The 21988-nt window shown below is 40.7% G+C and overlaps 2 protein-coding genes across 8 annotated transcripts in view; one reads left to right on the top strand and one right to left on the bottom strand.

Annotated features, from left to right (window-relative positions):
- SGCE (sarcoglycan epsilon) overlaps window positions 1–11525 on the bottom strand; it is a 33850-nt gene extending 22325 nt beyond the window's left edge. For 2 of the 6 annotated variants that reach the window (XM_064444594.1, XM_064444598.1), the window contains exon 1: window positions 10911–11101. In XM_064444594.1, coding sequence (XP_064300664.1) covers window positions 10911–11022 — 112 coding nt within the window. In that variant the 5' untranslated portion in view covers window positions 11023–11101. Of the gene's footprint in view, window positions 1–1845; window positions 1951–10910 lie in introns of all 6 variants that reach the window. The other 4 variants (XM_064444597.1, XM_064444596.1, XM_064444599.1 and 1 more) reach the window with 3 other exon arrangements.
- Window positions 11511–21988, top strand: part of PPP1R9A (protein phosphatase 1 regulatory subunit 9A) — a 188794-nt gene continuing 178316 nt past the window's right edge. For both annotated transcript variants that reach the window (XM_064444586.1, XM_064444585.1), the window contains exon 1: window positions 11511–16043. The gene's annotated coding sequence lies outside the window, so the exon portion shown is untranslated. The remainder of the gene's footprint in view (window positions 16044–21988) is intronic.

The following is a 21988-nucleotide window of genomic DNA, read 5'->3' as shown; positions in this document are numbered from 1 at the left end:
CAAGGAAACTAATTAATTTCCTTTAATATTTTCAAGAAAAGCTGAAAACTAATTTATAACATTAATAGAGCTGAAAAGCTGACAGAAATATGGTGGCTGGCTGGAAATGTGTCAAATACCTAGAAAATTCCATTTGTCCATGTCTGATGCTTTGACCGTACAATGAAAATCCATTTCAAATAGTAAGGACAGTGGAAAAAGTAATGTATATCTTCTCCATAAGCAATAGTTTTAGAAAGGAAGAAGGATAATAGAATCAGCAGTTACTGAAAAAAAAAATCCATATTTTTTTTATCTGTTAGAGGAAATCCATTGCCACCACTAAATGCCTGCCCATTGCTAGTAACGAGACGTTCTCTGCTGCCGAAGCAAGCATACCAATAAAGATTTCACGCAGATATGAAATCTTTATCTTGGTGGAAGTCCAAAAATGTCTCTCAGAAGGAACAAACCCACAAACCTCTTTTATCCTATAATGACAAACACATTGTAATTACAGAAGTATGGAGATAAAGAACTTGAAAGTTCTCACCCCCCCTTGTCAGAGAAGCCCTCTTCTTTCTCCCCTATGAAGTTCCTTCAAAAACAGAAGGAAAATGTTAAGTCTTCAGCCCACTACAGCAACCGCTCCTTTTCAATAATGAAACAAGTGAAATGCTGTTTTCTTCAGAAGCTTTTAAAACCCACAATTATTTTCATAAGACTGCCTGAGACTGGAGATAAATGTGTAATCACCTTAGGTGATCTATGGATGCAACCAATTATACTTACCAACTTCTAGATACTAATCTAACACAGCAGACTGTCAGATGTGAACCACCTGGGCAAATTCCCTGTGGCAGATAAAATCTAACCATGGGATATTAAAAATCTTCATTACATAAGATCACAACAGATCCCTGCTAGGAAAAAAAAAAAGACAGCATCAGCTACCCTGACAGCACTGTTTTCTTCTTTCTTGTTTCCAGATCCCTTGGAGGGCTTTCTGTAGAACCCAAATATATCTGTGCAGAAAGGTCAGAAGTTCTGGAGATTGGGAAAGCAGTAAATTAATTGGGAACTGAAGGTTGGAAAACACATATCACTCTTTTTGAAACATGTACAGAAACTGTCCCAGTTGCTCTTCTTGTAGGTCTTGACACAGGCACAGACAGGAATTCAGCTAGGATTATATCAGCCTCCAGCTCAGTGTCTATCACATGTGGATGACCCATCTCCACAGATTTCAGAAGATTTACTATGTTGGTTGAAACCTGTATGTTGATGATCTTCAAGAAAAAAAACACCTAGAAATTTTTTCTGGGAATTTCAATGGGTTCTCTCCCCATTGATTTTTAGCAGATGAAGCACAATCCCAGAATTAACTTGATTTGGGAACCAATCCAGATTGTCTGCCTGGATGGGCAATCAGGGCAAAGCCTTTCCTCAGGTAGTGTACACTACTAAAATATTCTATGTGTACTTGGATAAATGACAGTAAAATAGTCCTTTTCATATATGTACACGAAGATTTTTTTTTTTAATTGTTACAGACAAGTTATTGTATTAAGCAAACTGCAGAGGTATCTCCAAGCAACCAGCCATGATAAGAAAATGTGCAATATTAGCTATATAAGCAGCCATTATTTTAAGCAAAGCTATAGGAACAGGAAAGTTGGGGAAGACTCACAAAGACACGCAGGTCTGAGTATTCAAAAGATTGAAGAAATGTAAAATTTTCCAAATTACTTACCTTGAAATAACACCTTATTCCTAAAACAAGGACATGACTGAAAAAGCAAGAGTAATATTAAAAGCAGATTTGACTGAACCAACACGGGATTTAAATTTACAACCTAAACTCACCATTCTTCTCAACAGCCTTTATTCTGCTGATAATATAACTGTGGGCTTGCTTAGTCGTCCAGTTAACTGTTCCATTATTGCCATCAGCAGAGCTTAACAAAAAGGCTTTTCAGAATAAAACAAATGCAAGAAAAAAAAATTAGTCAGATCAATGGAGTCCCACAAACCAAGTACCAGATGGGATCAGATGCCTTCTAAACCAGGTTTTGGTTTTAGTCAGAGTTTAGGAACCTCAGGTTAAAAAAATGGTGGTGTTTGATTTGAATATATAAACATATAATCATCTTTCTGACAGTCAACTTTTTGGCACTCACTTTTCCAAATAAGCTAAGTTTACACTAAATGCTTAAACCTCTGGAGACGCTTCTCCTGACATAACTATACTGATAGTAAAGACGACAAAGAACATCCTCTGATAAATGTATTTGCCTGGCAAAACCTCATATACAGGCAAAGACATAACTGAAGTTGCTTTCACTGGCACAGTGTATTTAGGCCAGAGTAGGGAAAGTAATATAACCAAGAGCACAGCTTTGCTTATGCAAAGACACAAGGGGCTAATCGCCTTGCCTTGCAGATGTAACCAATACCTGATTTTTATAAAAGAACCAGTTAAAAATGGTTGTCTTCATCCCACGCAGTTCGAACACAGCCTGAGAACAGCTGGAATCAGTGGAGCCGAAGGTGCAAGAAAGTTTAAATGTGGTGAGAAGCAAATGATTACAGGAGACAGAGAGCAGCTGTGGAGCTGACAGAAAGGCTCAATTTCACCAGCAGAACTGCCTGAGAATGCTCCCTCCCCACTTCCCACTTTTTGTTCTTTTGCTCCCTTTCTTCTGTGATGAATAATAGATATATCAGCTGTTTGTAGAGTTACATGCCAACTGGAAGTGCAGAGAGAAGGAACTGCAGTCAGATGCTAAGAAAGGGAAAGTGGCCATAATAAATAGTTTTTCTTCTGAAATAGTTTGGGAGCGAGAACTCACGTCAAACCCCAGTTAAGAGACATTATCAGATTAACATCTTAACTTCCTTGTAAAAATAGCAATATCAGAAGGATCAGCTGGCAGTACTTGTGTACAGACACAGCAGTTTGCAGGAAGAAATGAACACTTATTGGCAAACACTCAAAGTTCGCAAATATCATTTACACTAAAAGCTTAAACATCTGTGGAAACTTTTCCTGACGTAGTTACTCTGGTCAGCTATTACATTGCTGATATCACATTCTCCAAACAGAATTTAGGAGGCCCAACAAATCTGGCTTAAGCAGTAGTCAAGACACACAAATAGTCAATCTCTGCATGTGAGTGAGCCATTTATTAACAATAACTTACACAAAACACCTAAAATTGCATTGAGATTGAAGCGTTATAAACAAATTATGTATTCAAATTACCATACCAACAAAATAACATTTCTAAATTATGAATTTTTATTAAATTTCTTAGATTTTCAATATATACAAAAGATCTGATTTAACAAAAAGGTATTATTCACATCCACTGTTTTACATCTGTCTTGCAAGACAGACAACTTTCTCCCAGCTGAACTGGTCTGCATACATTGCAAGTCTTAAAATAATACCATCCTAGGGATTATCCAACTCAGTACTACACATGATCTTTAGTGTAAATGTTCTGTAATTCTTGGAACACTCGAGAAATTCCAAAAAGGTAAAACAAAGTTGTTCCAATATTTCAACAGGATGAGCTGGACAATCAGAGACTTGTCAGCTCCAGCAAAACAATTAATACAAGATTTGATGACTGAATTATTAAACGGAGAAGAGTATTATACTTATCACAGTCAACAAGGATTTAACGCATCTTTTCAGGCACTTTTGATGAGACCACAAGATTTTTCTGATGAAAATAGCAATAACAACATGCTACCTTTGGATATACAACGTATCACCTAGCACCTTGAGAAACTAGATATAAAATCTTTCTAGCATACTTAAATGGAATAAAAGAAAAGACAGGCAGGTTCCAAGATGCATTTTTTAATATAAATGATCAGTAAGTGTCTTTGATTTGGGTTCACAAGTTGTGCTAGGTTTAGCTGTGGAGATTAAAGAGGTTACCTGTCCACCTCTCCACCCTACACTCCATTTCACAGGAGAACTGGAAAAGCAACCAGTGTGCCTGTTTTTCAGATCCTAGAGTTTACAGTGTGACGCTTTAATATAAATATATATCACCATCTACTTGATTTCGAATAAGAGGTGTGAAATGAAACGAATCAGGAGCACACTGCCCATTCAACAACTTTCACCACAGGAATTGCAGTCTCAAGCAACAGAACAGGGCACCTGTATTTGTTATATGAGATTTCTAGTGGGCCTCACAAGGTTCTGCATTGGCCTTATGCAATTTGACTTTAGATTAAATATATATAAAGTGACCTGGATGTACAATATGTACTGATAAACTTTGCAGGTAAAAACAAATGCTAGGAAATTGACAAATAATGGAGATGACATGCTACTAACACAGAACAGTCTCCAGTGTTCGGTAAAAGGTGATCGGTGATGTACACTTCAATAGAATAAAATATAAACGCATATCCATGAACAAAGGTGGCGTGCCACATGCACACTACAGAGCACGCACTTCAGGGATGCTGAACTTTGACAAACATCTAGGCACATATGTCAGGTAATATCTGGTTGAACAAAGCTTTCAGCAGAAGACTGGTTAGAACAGCTGATATATAAACAGCAACATCAAAGAGGAACAAGGGGATTTAATTTTTTGTACTTGACACAGATATAATCGCTGTTCAAATGCTGTGTCTAGTACTTACACAGCGCCTTCAAGAAACATAGTGACAGCATGAAGAAAGCTCAGGGAAGATCGTGAATATGATTAAAGGATGACAAAAGAGGCCTTATACCACAGAACGCAGGGATTCAAACTATGCATTTTATCAAAAAGACAGTTTAGAATTAATTTGATCAGCCTGTACTCATACTGAAGAAAATGTTAATATCGTCAGGCTCTTCAGTTTGTTACACATGTTGCCACAGTTGCTGGAGCACCCACCAGAGCTTCTAACAGCAGGAGCAACTCAGCTCTGTGCCTGGGACTTGAACATGCCCAGGTGAAGTACATCCATAGTGTTTTCTTTTTTCTTTAATTAATCTTTTAATTTGATTTTCCTTAAATTAATTTTTCTTTAATTATGTCCGTACCATTATATAAATTATAGTTCTATTATTTATACTCTTTTCTCCTTTCTTTAATTATATTTGCATAGGCTTTATATAAAGGTTTTAAGCATTAGTATTTAATGGCAGAATATTTAACAAAGATACCCACAACAATTTCTGCCTACCTCACAATCAAAAAAGGACCTAAGACCAACTTCACCTTCCCCATTCCTTTACTGCACTCTAACAACCACATACCATCCTGCCCCCTTACCTATCTTCCTTATTGCTACTTTGAAGAAGCTGCTCAAGCCCATCTCTCCCACTACTAATGCAGCACACAGCTGTGGCTCTCAAAACCCAGCACTTCCCCTCTTTCCCACCCCTCCACCTCTACCTGGGACCTGACCTAAACATGTGCTTGTTACTTTCATGCCACAGAGAAAGACCCTAAGCCATGCTTCCACTACCCTTACTCTCTTACTGCGCAACCCTGCTCCAAAAAACTACCTTTGCACTCCTCTACTGCATGTCCCATCTGGCTCAGAGTCCTTTCTACAACCTGAGCTGGAAGTACAGGTGCATACACGGCACAGACTTCTGATGGCCTGCTGAGAACTGTGGAGCAGAACAGTTAGAAACTGACACCACCGTGCTGAAACAAAACATCTGTCAAAAGGGAACCATCTGCATCAAGGTGCTTAGACTGCAGCTCAAATCCGAGCTTGTACCCAGGCAGATACTGAGGATCCACTGGTGTCTGCACTGAGACATTGCCCAGTTGGTCACATTGTCCACTAGAGGAGGCAGAAGTTGCACACCACCTACTCTCCCTCCTCTTCCAACCTCCACACCCCTTCCTCTTACCTAATACATGAGCAACCATCACTGCAGCAATTTACTATGAATTACAGTGGATTCTCTCAGTGGAAATTCACATTGAGATTGGATATTTTCTAACAGATAACATTCTCTTCAACAACAGCTACTAGATAAGAGATAAGAATTAATTTGTGTTAGTTCTCCATTGTAGACTGCTCAGGTCCCATTTATTACAACTGTGTAAAAATTCAAATCCAACTCAGAAATGTTTCTAAGCTCTATACTCACTCATCTTTGTTCAGTACGCAATGGTTTTCTACCTATTTCTGTGCTACCCATTGATTACTGTAACATCTGAATATTTCTCCAAGATCATGCAAGAAAAGTAACCGAATAAGGCATTTTGTCAGTCTGGGCAACTTTGGCATTTGTACTTTTGGGAATACTGCAAATGAAGTACTGGGAGAACAAAAACTCCATGCTTTATTAATAGTAACGTTTACCCACCACCTTTCTCCTTCCTACAGCAGGCCTGACAAGAACACCAAATTAGATTAGCTTTTCTGTGACGGTGAAAAAAACATTGCTAGTTCCTGCAGCCCAGCTCCAAGCCCACGGTGTAACCAAGGGGTATGGCCAGGTCACCCCATAAGCCTGCTATTCCAGGATGTCCCTCACATTTCTACCATCTCCTGATACAAATTATCAATTACATTGATAATTTATCAATTATTTATCAATAAATTGATAATTATTATTACTTTCCAAATTTCTGAGGTGGCAATTGATTTAAAAGAGTAAAAGAATTCAGAAATGTCATAGTTTTCAAGACGCTGAGATTTCAGTCTGATCACGAGATTGTTCTTTCTAACTTCTCATCTTCATGACTTGGACTGCCACTAAAAATAATCTACATTCAAAGGGCATTTTGGTGGTTTGTGTTGCAACTGTAACAACATTTAGGCATGGCCTTTGTTTACATAAACAGATTTTTTTGGTATTACATAATGAGCGCCATAACTATGCTGTTAACAAAACCATGTATACTTTCGACCCCTGTAACATGTTTATGCTAATCCCAATGCAGCACACTTATCAGTGAATACTGGAATCCATACCTTCAGCTCTCCGTCTGTAGCACCCTGTTTCACAATGAAAACACTTTAGCAATATAGTAATGTAAAAACCCTTCTCAGGTTAAAGCACTTCTTCGTTCTACTACTTCTTGCTACTACTTGCTTGAAAAGCAGTTCCGCTGATTAGGAGGGAAACTAATATCTGTTCTCTGTTTTTTTGGCTCTTCTGTTTCTTTCAAATTCCTATGGAAGCAATCAAAACTAGCAACTCCCTCCTTTCCTCTAGAGCTCTGCCAAAAGAAGGCACCCTACACTGATAGCATCTGCTGTAAATTTATGAATATCTATTCAAGAAGAGCCCAAAAGCTGTACCAAAATAGATATTCTTGCCTAGGTCTGAAATTCTTTCTTAGTTTGATTGGAAACAACATTTCTTCTAAAGAAAGGGTTTTACTTTGGTGACTGTAACTCCTGAGTACTTTAATAAACTTCTAACCAAACCCAGAAATATCAAGGAGCAAAAATAAGCCTCTCTTTACACACTAAAAGTTACAGCTAGAAGATGAATTCCTGCTATAAAGCTGACTTCTTATTGCCTGGCTTTAGGACCTCTAAGATGTCTAAGTAAGCTATACCACCTATATACAGTGTGCTTCTGTAATGAAACGCATACTAACAGAATGGCTAGCTTCTGCCTCCTACAATTACTTATTCAAGCAAGTACTCACTGAAAATATATTTTATTTATCGATCTAGGTCAGATTAGTACAAAGTCTTGACAGGCAACAACTTCACAGGCAGAGATTCGGAGCCCTGCATGAAGAAAACCTGTTTCTTTGACCTTATGGTTGCACTCAAAAGAAAAGAGGGCAGGTATGAGTTTGAAAACACTCGACCATCATGGAATGTTCTGCCTCCCTCTGCAGGGCGTGGCTGAGAAGCTGAGTGTTGCCAATGGCACTTCTGCTGCCAACAGCAGTATGAGTGCAGGGATCTAGTTCAGTCTCCTGAATACCCGTCCTAGCCTGTGATTTCACAGTTGTTTTAAAGCAGCATACTTACAGCCCTCCTGAAAGGGGGATTCCGAGCAAATTCTTGGCCACCTAGCATACACGACTGTAAAGGATACCATACCAGTCCTGGTCAGTAAATTGATTCAGTGACCAGTTTTTGTTTGTGAGCAGACTAGTTTTCAGCCAGATGACCCAATTCACAGTATCACTGTACAAATTATTCAGCATCCACAAGGGAAGCAGTAAAAAATGCCAATGGAAGGGCAGGAGAATGTTTTCTGGCAGCAATGCAGCTTTATGACAAATTAATGTCACCATGCAATCACAGCTTCTGAAGTGAGAAATAAGGAGCTCTTTCCCCATTTTGACCCCTTTATAAGGAAGGGGGACTATGACTCCATTGCTCCACAGCTCCCTATTCCTGGGAAAAAACAGGGGTTCCAGGGATAACACAGGCACTGACAACTAATTCTTTAAATGTAGAAATATAGGGCAACAACCATAAAATGGCCACAGTGATTCAAACATTTTGATGACTACTCTCTCTGTAGAAGGAGTATATGAGGGCAATTCATTGCTCTGCCAACCTAATATGGCAGACATCTCTACTAGTTTATTCTAGTACAATTCTACCATGTCTGTTACTGTGAAGCTAGAGTCAAGGAACAACTACCTAGTTTATATCAGAAATGCTTAACCCTAACTGTCACTTCTCACAACAATGTCCCATTTTTTTCTAGCAGCGGAGAAAATTATCACCAGCTAGTGTGTGAGAGTCAGTACTTTTGATGTAAGTACTATAATAGTCCCCTAGGAGCAAACATTGGACTTCTGATATTGCTCTTACACCCTTTAAACTCTTAAATCTCTTGAAATCCCCGGATTTTGCATTAAAGTTTTGCCACAGAGAGGGTAGGGAGAGTGGGAGGGGGACACAACCATCTGACAGCAGCCAGCCTCTTCCAAAAAGCCTTTATGTTTCATACATCTTTAAGAGGTGCAAAAAGCCTAAGACAAGTTTCTTCTGTAGATCTGTGCTACAACAGAAATGGGAAAACTGATCTCTATTAGTAGAGAACTTAAAGAAATCTGTAACAGATCTTGTGCTATTTCTTGTGATCCATTTTTTCTGTAAGATATCTTTTGTTAAGTAATGTTTCAGTACTGTAAAGTCTACTTAAGAACAGCATTCAAAAGAAAGGGTTTTCATGCAGGGCTGTGGCTCATCTCAGAGCCAGCAGATGAGGTTGGAAGATCTTTCACACAGTCATAGTTGAGATATCAATGTCTGGAACAGCAGGAAGATGCTACCATGAAAACAATGTTGTTTTGGGGTGGACTTTTTTTGTTTAAGGGGGATGGCGGAAACTCAGGTGAGTTCCTGGGACAGTTTGCATCATTCAACTTCTACAAGCTGTCTTGTATTATACCTGAATTGAGACCAGGAACATACTCTGAAACTCCACCTTAATGAAGAATAAATAATGAAAAATAAATTTTATATAGCTATCTCTTAAAATATCTTAACTGAACTTAAGTTCATGCTTCCTTTTTTACATGGGTCTCAAACTGTGTATTCTGCCGTTTTAACTAATTAAATCCAACTGAAACAAGCTTAAAAAAGTCTGAACTTGAAGTGGAGAAGTTAACACTAAAAAATCTGAAGATCTCTTCCCTTACCATGTAGCCTGGAAATGACTCATGGATTAAGCTCACAACTCAGCTTCTAGAAGCTCATTTCAGTTGAACTTTTTAAAACTTAATACCTTAGTTGAAACGGGAAACTTATCCTAAGACAGTCCTAGTTCTTTCTTGGTTGCTATCCCACAACTGGTCTTGTGAGAGGGAGGCAGAAAAGATTTCCACATAAGGAAAAATCAGATTCTTGCATCTTATCCTCACATTGAACAACTTAACACTTAGGTGCAAACTGCATTTCTAATATATCTAATGCTCATGTCATTTCTGCTGTCAGTATTCTGCGACAAGTATGTCCATATGCTTAAAGTGTACCTAGATAATATTTGAGAAGATATTGAGCAGATTGATAGCTTTCAGATGACATATCACCAGCCTCTCAGATCACAAAATAACCTAAAGGAAGAGATTTCTTGCTGTTAACTTGCTCTTGGGTTCACAACGGTCTCACAAAGGCACTCCTCGGGCTGGGCTGCTATTAAGTATTACCCGTTTGAAGTATTTAACTGTGAAGAACCTCGTGGGCAGGTGTGAAACCTGCCTACTATATGATAGCTATTATTTACATGCATTAGGGAGCAGGATTAAGACTTTTCCTGAAGTCTTAATTCTGACACAGTTGGATTAAGTGGTCAAACTGGAAAGGATTAAGTGGTCAAACTGGAAAATAATTTGGGGGGGTGGGGCGGGGGGAGGGATGGGGGATGGATACGAAAGGTACTCCTGTACTCAAAATGGCCCAACAGTGGGGACAGGCACCAGCCCTGTCAGATCGAGGGAGGGGAGGAGAGCAGCGGGCGCTGACGCCCGGCCCGGCCCTGTTCCCGGGAGTGGAGCCGACCCGCCATCCACTGGCTCTCAGCCTGGCCTCGTTCACCCGGCCCGCGCCGGCCCAGCCGCCCCCCCCCCCCCCCCACAGCGGGGCTCCCTCAGCCCGGGGCTCCCCCCCGCCCCGGGGCTCCCCGTCCGGAGGGGAGGGTTGCGGCGGCCGCTCCGCAGGGGGAAAAGGCGAGGGATGGGCAGGCCGCCATCCCCGCGCCGCCTTCAGAGTATCCTCCGCTGCGCCGGGAAGCTGCTGGAGCCGCGGAGAGGGGGGGATGCTGGGGCAGCATGGACCCCGCACGGACGAGGGGCACGGAGCGGGGGGGAGGGGGGTCGCGGCGAGCCGCAACGCGGGGAGGGAGCGACGCCACCGGAAGGGGCCACGAAGCCCGCAGGAGAGGGGGGGCACCGCGGCGCAGGCCGGCGGCTGCCGGCGAGGCCCGTGCCCGTTTGCCGCGGTGAAACGCCACCATGACTGACCTGTCAGCAGGAGGGTGGTGAGGGCACCCCCACTGTGCGGCCAGGGCCCCGACGCGCAGTACCGCATCGCTCCGCACTCCTCCGCCTGCTGCTGCCGCCACCGCCGCCGCATCCTCCGTACCGCGTTGCCGCCGCCTCGCCCCGCGGCACCGCAGCATCCTCCCGTCCCGCCCCGTCCCGCCCCGCCCCGGCGGCGGTCTCCAGGCAGCGCGGCGGCCCCGCGGGGCATGGCGGGAGGAGCCGCCCGCCGCACCCCGGCCGCAGCCGCCATCTTGTGGGGGCTGGGCGGCTGGAGGGCGGCTGAGTTGGTTGGTGCGGGGCTCCTGGGGAAGGGAGTCCGCGGGACCCGTTTCCCCTGAAGGTGGGGGCAGGCTGGCCTGTGGACCCTGGCAGGGCCAGGTGGCTGCCGTGCTCTCTGCTCCCCTGCTCGGCCGGGGTTCGGCGCTATCTCAGTGGAGCCCGGCCGCTCTCGCCTCAGGCCACAGCGGTCCAAATGTGGTGGGAAGGAAGCTGTGGTGAAGTGAGGTGCTGCTGATGCGCCGGACCGGGAAGGGAAGGCAGCGGTTGTGGCAGCCTGCCTTTTGCAGCTCCGCTCTCTCCCTTGAAGCCAGGACGCCAGCAGTAGGATGGGGGCAGGACGCTGCCCAGGCTTGCCTGGTGTGCACGGGCGTGGTGTGATTTTGGGAGGATGTCGTGGTTAAAGTCCTTGTAACATCAGTTTTCTGAGCATCTTACCCCTTTTTAAGTCTATATCCTTACTCTACATGCAAATCCAAAGTGATCTGGGGGTTGTGTTTTTTGGGGTTTTGGTTTTTTTTTTCCCCCAATGTTCAGCAGCTGCCCCTGGAGCTAGCAGAGTTGGGAGTAGGGTGCCTCGGGAAGGGGATGGTCAGGGGTCCAAGCTCCAGGCTCCCGTGTGCATGGTGACTTGTCACTCCTCTTGCGTTGGTATCTCACAGCTTTGTGGCCTCCATCAAAGGCTGTACCCGATTTCCTAAGTCAGGTGTGGTCATTCCATCCTGTCTCACTTCATACCGGCTGCATTATGGTTTCTGGACCCATTGCTGATTTTTGACTGCCATTTAATGTCTGTGGCATAGCCCAAAAGCTATGACACTATTTGCTCCTCCATGAAAGCAAATCATTCTGCGTAGGAAGGATGAATGTTGTCAAATACAGTTCTTGGCAATGGTGATGTATTTTGTGGGTAGGTGTATGTATATGTCATATATAACCACTTAAGACACAGTGCTAGGTAAATACAGCATTTTCTTTTAGGGAGCTACAGTCTCTGAGCTTTCTATATGGTGTATATAAGAGTAGCCCCTGTACTAGAACTACATATTGAACCACATCTAAAGCCATGCCTGCTTTTATGTTTTAGTTAGTAGGTTTGATTAACTCATTATTTAAACTTACAATACCTTAGGGTAGTTATGCATGGGAGGGTAGATTTTTTTAACAAATCCTTTGTAAATGTTTTGCTGTATAGGCTAGTATAGAAGTACATTTAAATAGGGACAAGACTTGGATGGAGAGTTTCTGTGAAATATTTGCTTGGAATTGCACAGAATGCAGTTGAAGGGGTTTTTTTTTTTACCTTCCAGAACTAAAGCCCCAGCTCAACAAATCTGTTTCAACTTTTCTCCTTCTGGTGAATTGTTATGTTTGATATTTGCAAATTGCAGTAAGTCGTCCATTATCCATGGAAATGACCAACCTTTGTTCTGCATACAGAATTTTGATTTCTCGTGAAATTTCATAAGCATTTCTACTCTCTTGAGCCAAATGCATTTGTGAAAAATAATAATAATTGTATGTTTTTGAGGTTTGAAAGGAAGAAATACAGTCTGGCTTACTCAAATTGTATTGATCCTGTTGAACTCTTTATAAGCAGGGGAAAAAAAGACAACAACAAAAAAAGACTTTACCCTATCTGACTTTAGTCTTGTTACAGCTCTAAATTTTCATTAATTCATCTCATATAAGGGAACTTTATATAGTAAGAGGCTCTTCATTATAGAAGTTCTGCCTGACATTAAGGGGCAAAATACTCTGGTGTTTTAGTCAGCCAGCTCGATTTCGCAGATAAAAGATTTTTTATTCCCTTTCCACTGAGACTTTCTTTAGTATAGTCACATTTTTAATTTGACTGCACAGATATTTAGGAGCAGAAATCACCTTCCTTCATTTACCTCTCTCTAGAAGTATTCTTCTGTTTCATGGCACTTTATAGAGTAGGCCTACTGCCACTCTGAAGTTATATGTGATTTTTCGATTCATTCCCTTAAGGAAGCATGCAAAACCATGCACATGCAGCTGTGCCATAATCATATCAGATAGCTAGCTCATTCTGTGGTGGGAATATTTAGACTAATGAGTGAGACTACTGGTAGCTTTCCAACAATAATTGTTATGCTAGCGAAGTGTCTGATTTTCTTAAACATCTGTACTGTTACCAGTTTATTAATTACCATTTTCTTTCCAAGTAATGTCATGCTGAGATGGTATTCTTATAGACATATAAAACTGTCAACATCAATATTTTTAATGTAGTAGCAGCGGTGTAGTGGTGTTTGGTGCTCTGGCACCTCTGCATAGAAAGAAGGCTACATTTATCTAAAATGTGTTTGTGAGAGACACTGTCTGAGAAGAAACAGTTATATGTCATTGATATGTAAAGAAGTGCTGCAAGGGCCTGCCTAATCCCACTGCTTCCTACATAGCAGCCCTTGCGTGTGGGTGAGTATGTCCTTTTTGTTGTATCTTGGGGCTGGGATTCCAAAGTATACAGCACTGACTCAGCCCTGCAAAACTTTGACTTGCCTGAGAAACTTTGGGTAATGCTGTGCACTTCTTAAGAATTCTACCCTTGCGTTTATAAAATGAAGTGATACGGACAAAATAAGTTGTTTAAATCAGCCCCCAGTGACTTGATATTGGTTAGAAACACTCCCTCTGTAAGTATTTCTTTCTCCTTGTACTGTAATTTAACAGACTGTCTGCGACAGAAATGAATGGAAAAGGATGCAGTGATGAGGCATTTTTACAGAAATTGTTCTGTATCCATTTACCTCATTGTCTTGTAGTGCACAGGTGCTTCTAGTTTGATCTTTATAGATACTGAATGCTTGCAAGTGTTCAGTGCTTCTGAAGATCAGCCCACCTAAACAAAAGAAGAAAGCATAGCCATTTTTGTTTCTTTTCGTCCTTTTTTTTTTTCCTTAGGCACTCTTGTGGGGAAAATATCTGTGTATCTGTGTATTTTTTAGTAAGGTTAGCAACTAGTATACTGAGTTTTTATGCAAGACATAAAAAGAACAACTATAGTTGTTGTTTTGGTTTGTAAGTCCTGGGGAGTTTATAATGCCACCTTTCATTACATTCCAAGGATTCTTGTTTCTTTTGTACTTCCATCTTTCTAATGTTTACTGTGAGCCTTTTGGCATATTAATGTGTTAATTTGTGACTGCAGTATACTGCTAGTCTTTATGCAGTGTTTATGTGTTTTATATGCAGCAGTGCTACAGGACACTATATACAACAAAGAAAATCTTCAAAAATTAGGGTTTTAAGAATTTTAATATTGTGTGAAATGCACTCAACGGAAGCTTATTGAAACAAAGCACGTTATTCAAAATCAACTTCCAGAGTTGAACAGAAATAAATTTTTGAGCTGTGTTTTTAGCTGATGTAGCCCAGGTATTTTATCTTTTCCTGGAATTTTAAATGGTTAAGAGGAGCTCAAAAGACTGAAATATGTAATGTAGTAATTTTCTCTCAAATTTGGCATGTATTTTGGAAAATACCACATGTTCAGAGAAAGGTTATATATGTCCAAATATGGAAGTGATAAACAAGAACAAATTAAAAAAAAACTTGGAAGAAATAAGAAGTGCACTGTAAGTTAAAACAGCCCACAGGCAACTTTGGTTTGCTGAACCAGCACTTGTATAGCCAGTGGCCCTGTGTGTCAGGGACTTTGGCCTTATAGAGGCTATAGTTTCAGATGTCTCAGTAGTTCTTGTGGCGTTTCAGACCTGCATTACCACACCTGAAATATTAGTGCTTATGAACATTATAGGAGAGCTTTCACTCTCTTTATATGTACAAATGGCCCATGTTTGCCCCCCTCTCCCTCTTCACGGAACTGTCAGGCAGCAGTGAGTGAAACAATATTGAGGTGTGCTTTTCTTTTATGAAAGACTTCAATTTCAAACATACTTGCTGCTGGGTGCTCGCTGATGGCTCATACCTTATTTTAAAAGAAAAAAGTATTGACTGTGATATCCATCACACAATTTTTCCTGTGGTCAAAGCTTTTAAGGAACATGTTGGTTCAATGAATTAATATTTCTATCTGTGTTTCCAACTGCTACTCTAGAAAGATACAAAAATAGCTAGACAGTGGTAAGTTCAAATTTTTCTCCTTTCTCTGTATTGGGAAAGGCTACATCTTGTAGAATGGCACAGAACATAAATATTGTACATATACTGATTTGTCATGGGGGAAAAATAGTACCAGAACCGTTATCTGAATCTCTTAAAATGTCTCTGTAGTACTCAGTTTAGTAGGCTACTTAGTCCAGTATAAGTATCACTGAATTAATATTGTCTTCATCTTTCTGTGAGCTCTGCCGTTCCTAAATCTTTAGGTTTTAATTTGACTAAATTAGTTAAAAATTCTGAACTAATTCTTGTGTCTTCATTGTTCACCAATTCTTAAGTTATCTACAGAAATTCCTTGTTTCAGCCTTTTTTGTAATCCACATCAAGGCAAACCTCCCCCACCTGGGAAGGTAAGAGTGGGTGTCTGTTCAAAAGCATATGTGAAATACAATTATCAGAGTTAATGGCTGAGAAATGAGAACTTCTAAATTCCACTAACATGTGGCTGCCCAAAGCTATGCACCTTTTTTGGATAACGTCACTAAGTAAGATCCTCTGCACTTCAGAGGCCCTGCTTGTGGAAACAAGAGAATATTTATACTTTGAATTAACTTTTTCTTTTCTTTTTAGCAAAGCATAGGCCCTGGACTGCAGCTGCATGATGATACACTCCCTGGATGCACAGAAGTAGCTCAAAAGGAATTATTAGAGAAAACAATGGGCTAGACGAGCACATTGGCAAATGTAAGCTGAGTGAGTAAATCCTCATCTTGGGCAATAAGATTTTTAATATTTTTTTTTCTATGCATTAATGTCCATCTCTTCTCCCTTGACCAAATAATTTATTACAAAATTTACTGGAAAGGGCTGACATTATCCTAGAACCAGGATATGTAGCAAATGTAACTTAGCACCTGTGAAATGTGATCTAGACTGAATGTTGCACATTCTATTTAGGGGTTTTATATGCATTGTCATACATATGTCCATGAAGTTAAATCCTTTATTGTTTGATGCAATAAATCAGTGGTGCTTTGGAGAAGTAGTTTCAATGTCAGGATGGAGCCTATGAATAAATTGGGGAACACACCTAGCAGTAACTCCTGCAGGTGCCAAACCTGGGGTGTCAGTATCGTGTTGGCCAGGTTATGCAACACGCGGATCCAGCTTCACTATGAATTCCCAGCCCAAAGAAGCAGAAACATTGGCCAACGCTGAACAAGGTGTAATTCCTCATGGGGGTAGTCATCACCCAGAGCTTAAGGCAACAACTTTGAAAAAAGCAAGTTAATCGTACATCCTCGATGATGAATAGAGGGTGTTGGATTTGTACCTGGAGTCAGTTCTTGCCAGAAGTGTGGGAGTTGCAGAAACACCTCAAAGGAGCAGAGCAAAAGCTTGTCACAGATGTGTTATGTGCAGATTTAAGAAAATGGTTTGATGTAAAATGGAGTGTTTTCAGCCTGAAGGCATGAAATTTGAAAGTGATGCTAGGAAGAAGGGCCAAGGTTTTCACAGAACAAAGAACAAGCTTTCTTTCTGTTCCAGAACAAGCTTTGCTTGGAGGAACAGTGAAATACTTCTGTATTTTTCTTGTAAATATGTATCAGGTGCTCTCTGGTGTGTTTGTGTGAATTATTACATTATGTGGAGAGAGCCAGGTCAGAAGTGGCTGTTTAAGGGTAGCCGTTAAGAAAGACTGCAAAAAAATAAAGATCATGCCAGAGAGTACAATAATCAGGTTTGCAGCAAGGAGAGCATGGAGGCTGGAAGGTTAGAATGCAGCTGTAGTTTCAGGGTTGTTGAATGTGGTTCCGTCAAAATTGAGATCCAAAGGTGTGACTTATCTGAACATATCTGAACAAGTTCTGAGTAGTGTGGAGTTCATATCCAGGATCTTAGGCTAGTTTTGTGTCTTGTATAGATGTGTTTTTGTGAGATAGATATTGACGGAGAGCAGCAAACATTAAAATTTGTTCTCAAGAGAATAAATACCAAGGGAGTCAGATGTGTTTATTTTTCAGGAGAAATGCCACATATAAACAAGATTGTGCTCAGGTGACTCTGGTGTTTAACTGCCATGTCTTCACACATGGAGTGCTTATGTCTTTTGGGAAGTAAAGAGTATTTTGTTTAGGAGGAGCAAATCCTGTAACACTGTGTTGTGGTGTTGTCTGACTGGCAAAGTAAATAACTAGCAGTTGCCAAACCTCTCAGTTTATGAAATATCAGGCATCAATAGGGGGGAAATGTACATAGAGAGTTATTGAAATGCTGGGTTTCTTCTGGAGAGTTGGAGGACCAGCCAGCTAAAGGCAGGTGATCAGAGAAACTAGAAACGAATCTGGGAAGGAAGAGCCTATGCAGGGTCTTGTCCTTTACTACTCTCATTGCCTTCAATAGGAATTGAGAATTTAGCACCCTGGAAAATTATCTAATTTCAAATTTGAGGGCCCAAAGACTCAATGCATTAGTCTCTTTCTGGGCATTCATGTTTCAAGATTTTCACTTACCCATCTTGGACAGGTTGTTCGCTTTCTCTGGGTAAGGTTTTCATATCTGGTGATAGTAAATCATGTGAATGCTAAAGTGGCCAAGGTAGTCGAAGGACAGTTATTGCAGTAGACTGCAAATAGTGCATTTATCTAGTGAATGAAGGTGGGCATGACCACTGTGAACTGGGAATACTGTTAAATCTAGGCCTATAATAAAAGGGAGGAGGAGAAGGAAGGGGTGATATGGAAGTCAGAAGTCCTGTGATCCTCCCATTTAGAAGTGTTTTGTGCAGGACTGAAAATTTGGCAAAGCTTTTCCTAGTAGCCCGATTTCTGGATCTAGTCATTTCCATACATGCTGCTGGCATGTTCTGCTTCAGATCTGTAGGACTCAAAATTAATCTTTTCAGCTTCTTCTGCAATAGAAGGAAGGTGTTTTCTGACTCATCCAGGTTTGCCTCTATAATTGTCAAATGCAAATAAGCTACAGCTTCCTGGCAGCCCACTGTTTTTGCCTTCATACACATGCAAAGGTTTTGGATTATGCAAACCCATATTATTATACGTCATCTTTCTGAATTTCTTTATGCAAAAAGCAGAGTATTGTAAATTTATACAACAACATCAGGTTAATAAGTCTGACCACTAAACGTCGTTAGTACCTGACAGTCCTGGTTTCATGAGTGTTGTAATGTAGTAGTTCCAAATGAGATTCATAATGGATTCCTCAGTTTTTTACAATAATTCTTTAAAGAATTTTCATATTATTTTCCAATAGACCCTAGTTGTCTGTGATTTGAAGTAATTTGCAAGAGATTGAACTTAAGCACAGCGTTATTACAGTTTTTAAAGTCAAATTGTGGTCATGATCTGTCATTTCTATAGTTTTTGCATTGTTAGCATATCTGGCGAACAATAAATGAGATTGAGTTTCATTGTTCTTAAGTGTTGTTCTGCACGACTAAAATCTTGATCTGTGCCATTTTCTCCTGCAAAACAAATTCTATGCCAAACACAGATATAAAGCTTCTTGATTTAATATTACAGGTTGGTTTTGCTGACATTCTTCTGAATGTTTTGCATATTTTAACTTTAGAGTAAGACCTCCATTTCCCATAGCAACTCTGAATTCTTTTGAAGATGTTTTAAATCTTTGTTTAGCACATCCTCTCCCATCTGATTAGAACTTTTACCTTTAAGTCTCTCAGTCGCTTCTCTTCAAATGTTTAAAACTCAATCTTAATTTATACATAAAATTTTAGTACAGAAAAGTTCAAAATAATATTCCAGTTTTTAATTATGGGTTCCCTTTCAGCCTCTTCTTTCTTTAACTCTGCAAGATAGTGTATGTAATGTATTTTCTTAACTGTATTGGATGTACCCTGCTCTCTTCAATATGTTCCTGGGGAAATGGTGGTGCTCTTTTCTGGACAGATTTGCAAAAAGTGCAGAACGGTATTTATACCTCTCTGCTTGTCTGCATGCAATTTCTCATGCTCTTTCTTGCCACTACTGTGCTTTCATTTTAAAGGAAGGTCTTTGCTTTTGTCTGGTGTTTCTCTGATTTGTGGTATGGTAATGCTGACCACTGGAGGGAAATCAACACAGTGCTGTAAAACTTAATCCATTCTAGCTATGTTCTACCTTGTGATGAATTCTTACAGTGTTTCTGAGTTTAAATCTTGTTTCTGTGCTACTGGCTGAGTACCCAGCCTAGGGCAAGTAATGCAACCAGAGTCTGCGTAATAAGCTCCTCAGCGTAGAGTCTGGGCTGGATCATCTTCAGTATGCCGTGCAGGTCAGTGTTACAGACAGGCGCGTACCTGGTAGTGTTTGACCCTTTCCAGTTACTTGGTCATAGTCAGGACATGATTCGGGGTGTGTCTCTCTCACCATGCTTCAGAAGCCAGCTCGGATGACTTTTGAACTGGTGATAGAATACCTGCCTCTGGTTTGCAAAAATCCAAAGGCAGAGGAGAGAAGCAGGAGCTGCTTTTATTCCTCTATAAAATGTTTCCCAGACTGCAGTCTGACACCGCAGCCTGCCTTTCCTGGCTGTGAATGATGGCTCCCTCCAGGCTGCTTTTAAAAGCTTTTCTTTTTTTTCCCCCCCTATGCTCTTGGTCCTCGGTTAGAGGTAACCAAACCATCTTGCCACATCAGGATTTCACAGCATGATTGGAGTCTCTCGGACTTGTCATTGTGCTGTCATCTTGAGGAGAGACCTTTTGTCAGCACTGTGCTGACCTTTCAATGAATGCCTGCAGCAAGTAGGCAATTGCTAAAAGATTCTGGCAAGCAATGCAACAAGCTGGCCCTGCATGGTTCTTTGCAGACTGTGTGTTGCAGATAAATGGGGTGCTGTTCTAGATGGGACTGGAAGAGTTGTGTCAGGGAAGTTACAGTTGACATCCCTGCAAGTGAAGGATGGAATGCGTGAAGCGTGTCAAGGTCTGCAGTGTGAACTCTAAAGGGACGCTTAGTGATTGTGTCTCAAGGGCAATAGCTCAATGTGAACAGCTTTTCTCTACATCACAGGAGTCTGTCCAGTTATAGTAGGAATTTGCTGTAGTTTACTGGAAACATCCTACTTGATAATTCATCACCAAAAATTAGATGACATCTTCTGTTTTTCTTCAGCGACTACTGATGTATATCAGATGGTAGTGTCTGCCAGCCTCTGCTATGTGACAGGAAGTACTATACCCTGAACTGCTTATTTCTTGACACTAAGAAAAGTTATCTATTTTTTTCAGAAGTAATATATGATTGTAGAGGGAATAGGATATTGCATTGATATCTGTTCTTCAGGTTAGATTGTACCCTTTAATACCGCATAAACAAACAGGGGGGACTCCTGAGGGGCCACAAGTTCTGACTGCTTAGCATGTGAGGAAGGATTACAGGTGTGAGAATACCAGCTGGAAGCCATACATGCTAGGCCAGGGATAGCAGGTGGGAATGCACAGAGGGGAGAAGATAAAAAATTGGGTGAAGAAAACTGACCATGTTACAAAATTCAGCTCGTAAATTTCTGTACAAGAACAGCATTTCCATAAATATATTTGCTTTGTAACAATGCATAGGGCAACCTTTTTTGGGTAGAGGCACTCTTTTAAGATAATATAGTTTGGCTGCTGGGAGGAGCGAGTTGTACGCCCAGAATGATGGCGGGAGGGGTAACTGCCTAAGTTTTGAGGGTTAGCCTGACTCATTTGTATTTTTCATCCTTTCTACACTCCCTTTCTATATATTCTTGTGAATATACGCCGTCGCTCTGGTTTTTTAGGCCTAAAGAAGTGAATTAAGTGAAGAAAAGTCTCAGGCACCTTATATATGCCACGACAGAAGTGTTTGTTTATAGTACTGAAGGTGACAGTTCTGTTTATCTTTAGGCTAAAGGTTTTAACCAGCAGACAGATAACAACTTCGCCAGTAAAATAATGAGCTGTGTACAACCTCATTGAGTTCCAGAATATTCTGAAAAGCAGTGATTGCAAAACTGTTTTTCAGTTGTATTTTACAAATTAGTAATTGGAATCCTAAAAGCAAGTGTAAAGAGAGTAGAAATCAGTAATTTCTGCAAAGCCCAGGCTGTAGTAACCATAAGTGTTAAAAAACATGGAGAAGAGCCCACACACAGTGTATGAAGATAGAGCAGAGAGATATTCAGTGATGTGACTTGTATGAAGTTGCACTACATTGTAAGGGCCCAGACAGAGAGTAGAACTGAAGTATTTTAAACTCCAATCTGGCTACAAAGAAGTGACTTTGTATGCTGAACTGTTTGGTTTTGTTTGTTGGTTGTTTTTTTTTGCCATAGCCCAGGGGAACTCTCCTGCCCTCCTTGTCTTCATAGTATCGTTTAGATTGGAAAACACCTTTCAGATCATTAAGTCCAACTGTTTTCTAAAGGTGGTGTATCCTTGCAAGCCTTCCCAATCATGGGAGTTTTGGGGCAGCATCACATACAGAAGATTTTTGGTGTTTTTGTTTTTTTTTGGTAAGGCACAAATAGCTTAATTTGAAACTACAAGCTTAGTTAGAATACAAGATGATAAATTTATAGTTTATTATGAATATACAGTTTTATAAAGGCTAGACCACTTCAAATTGTCTATCTGAAGAACAAATTGGAATGTTTTCCCTGTAAAAGTAACATTCCATTTTAAGCACATCCCATCCCCTGAGTTG

The sequence above is a fragment of the Phalacrocorax carbo genome, chromosome 2 (assembly GCF_963921805.1).
Source record: "Phalacrocorax carbo chromosome 2, bPhaCar2.1, whole genome shotgun sequence".
Taxonomy (NCBI): Eukaryota; Metazoa; Chordata; class Aves; order Suliformes; family Phalacrocoracidae; genus Phalacrocorax; species Phalacrocorax carbo.
The sequence above is the reverse complement of the archived record's forward strand: the minus strand, read 5'-3'. Positions and strand labels throughout refer to the sequence as shown.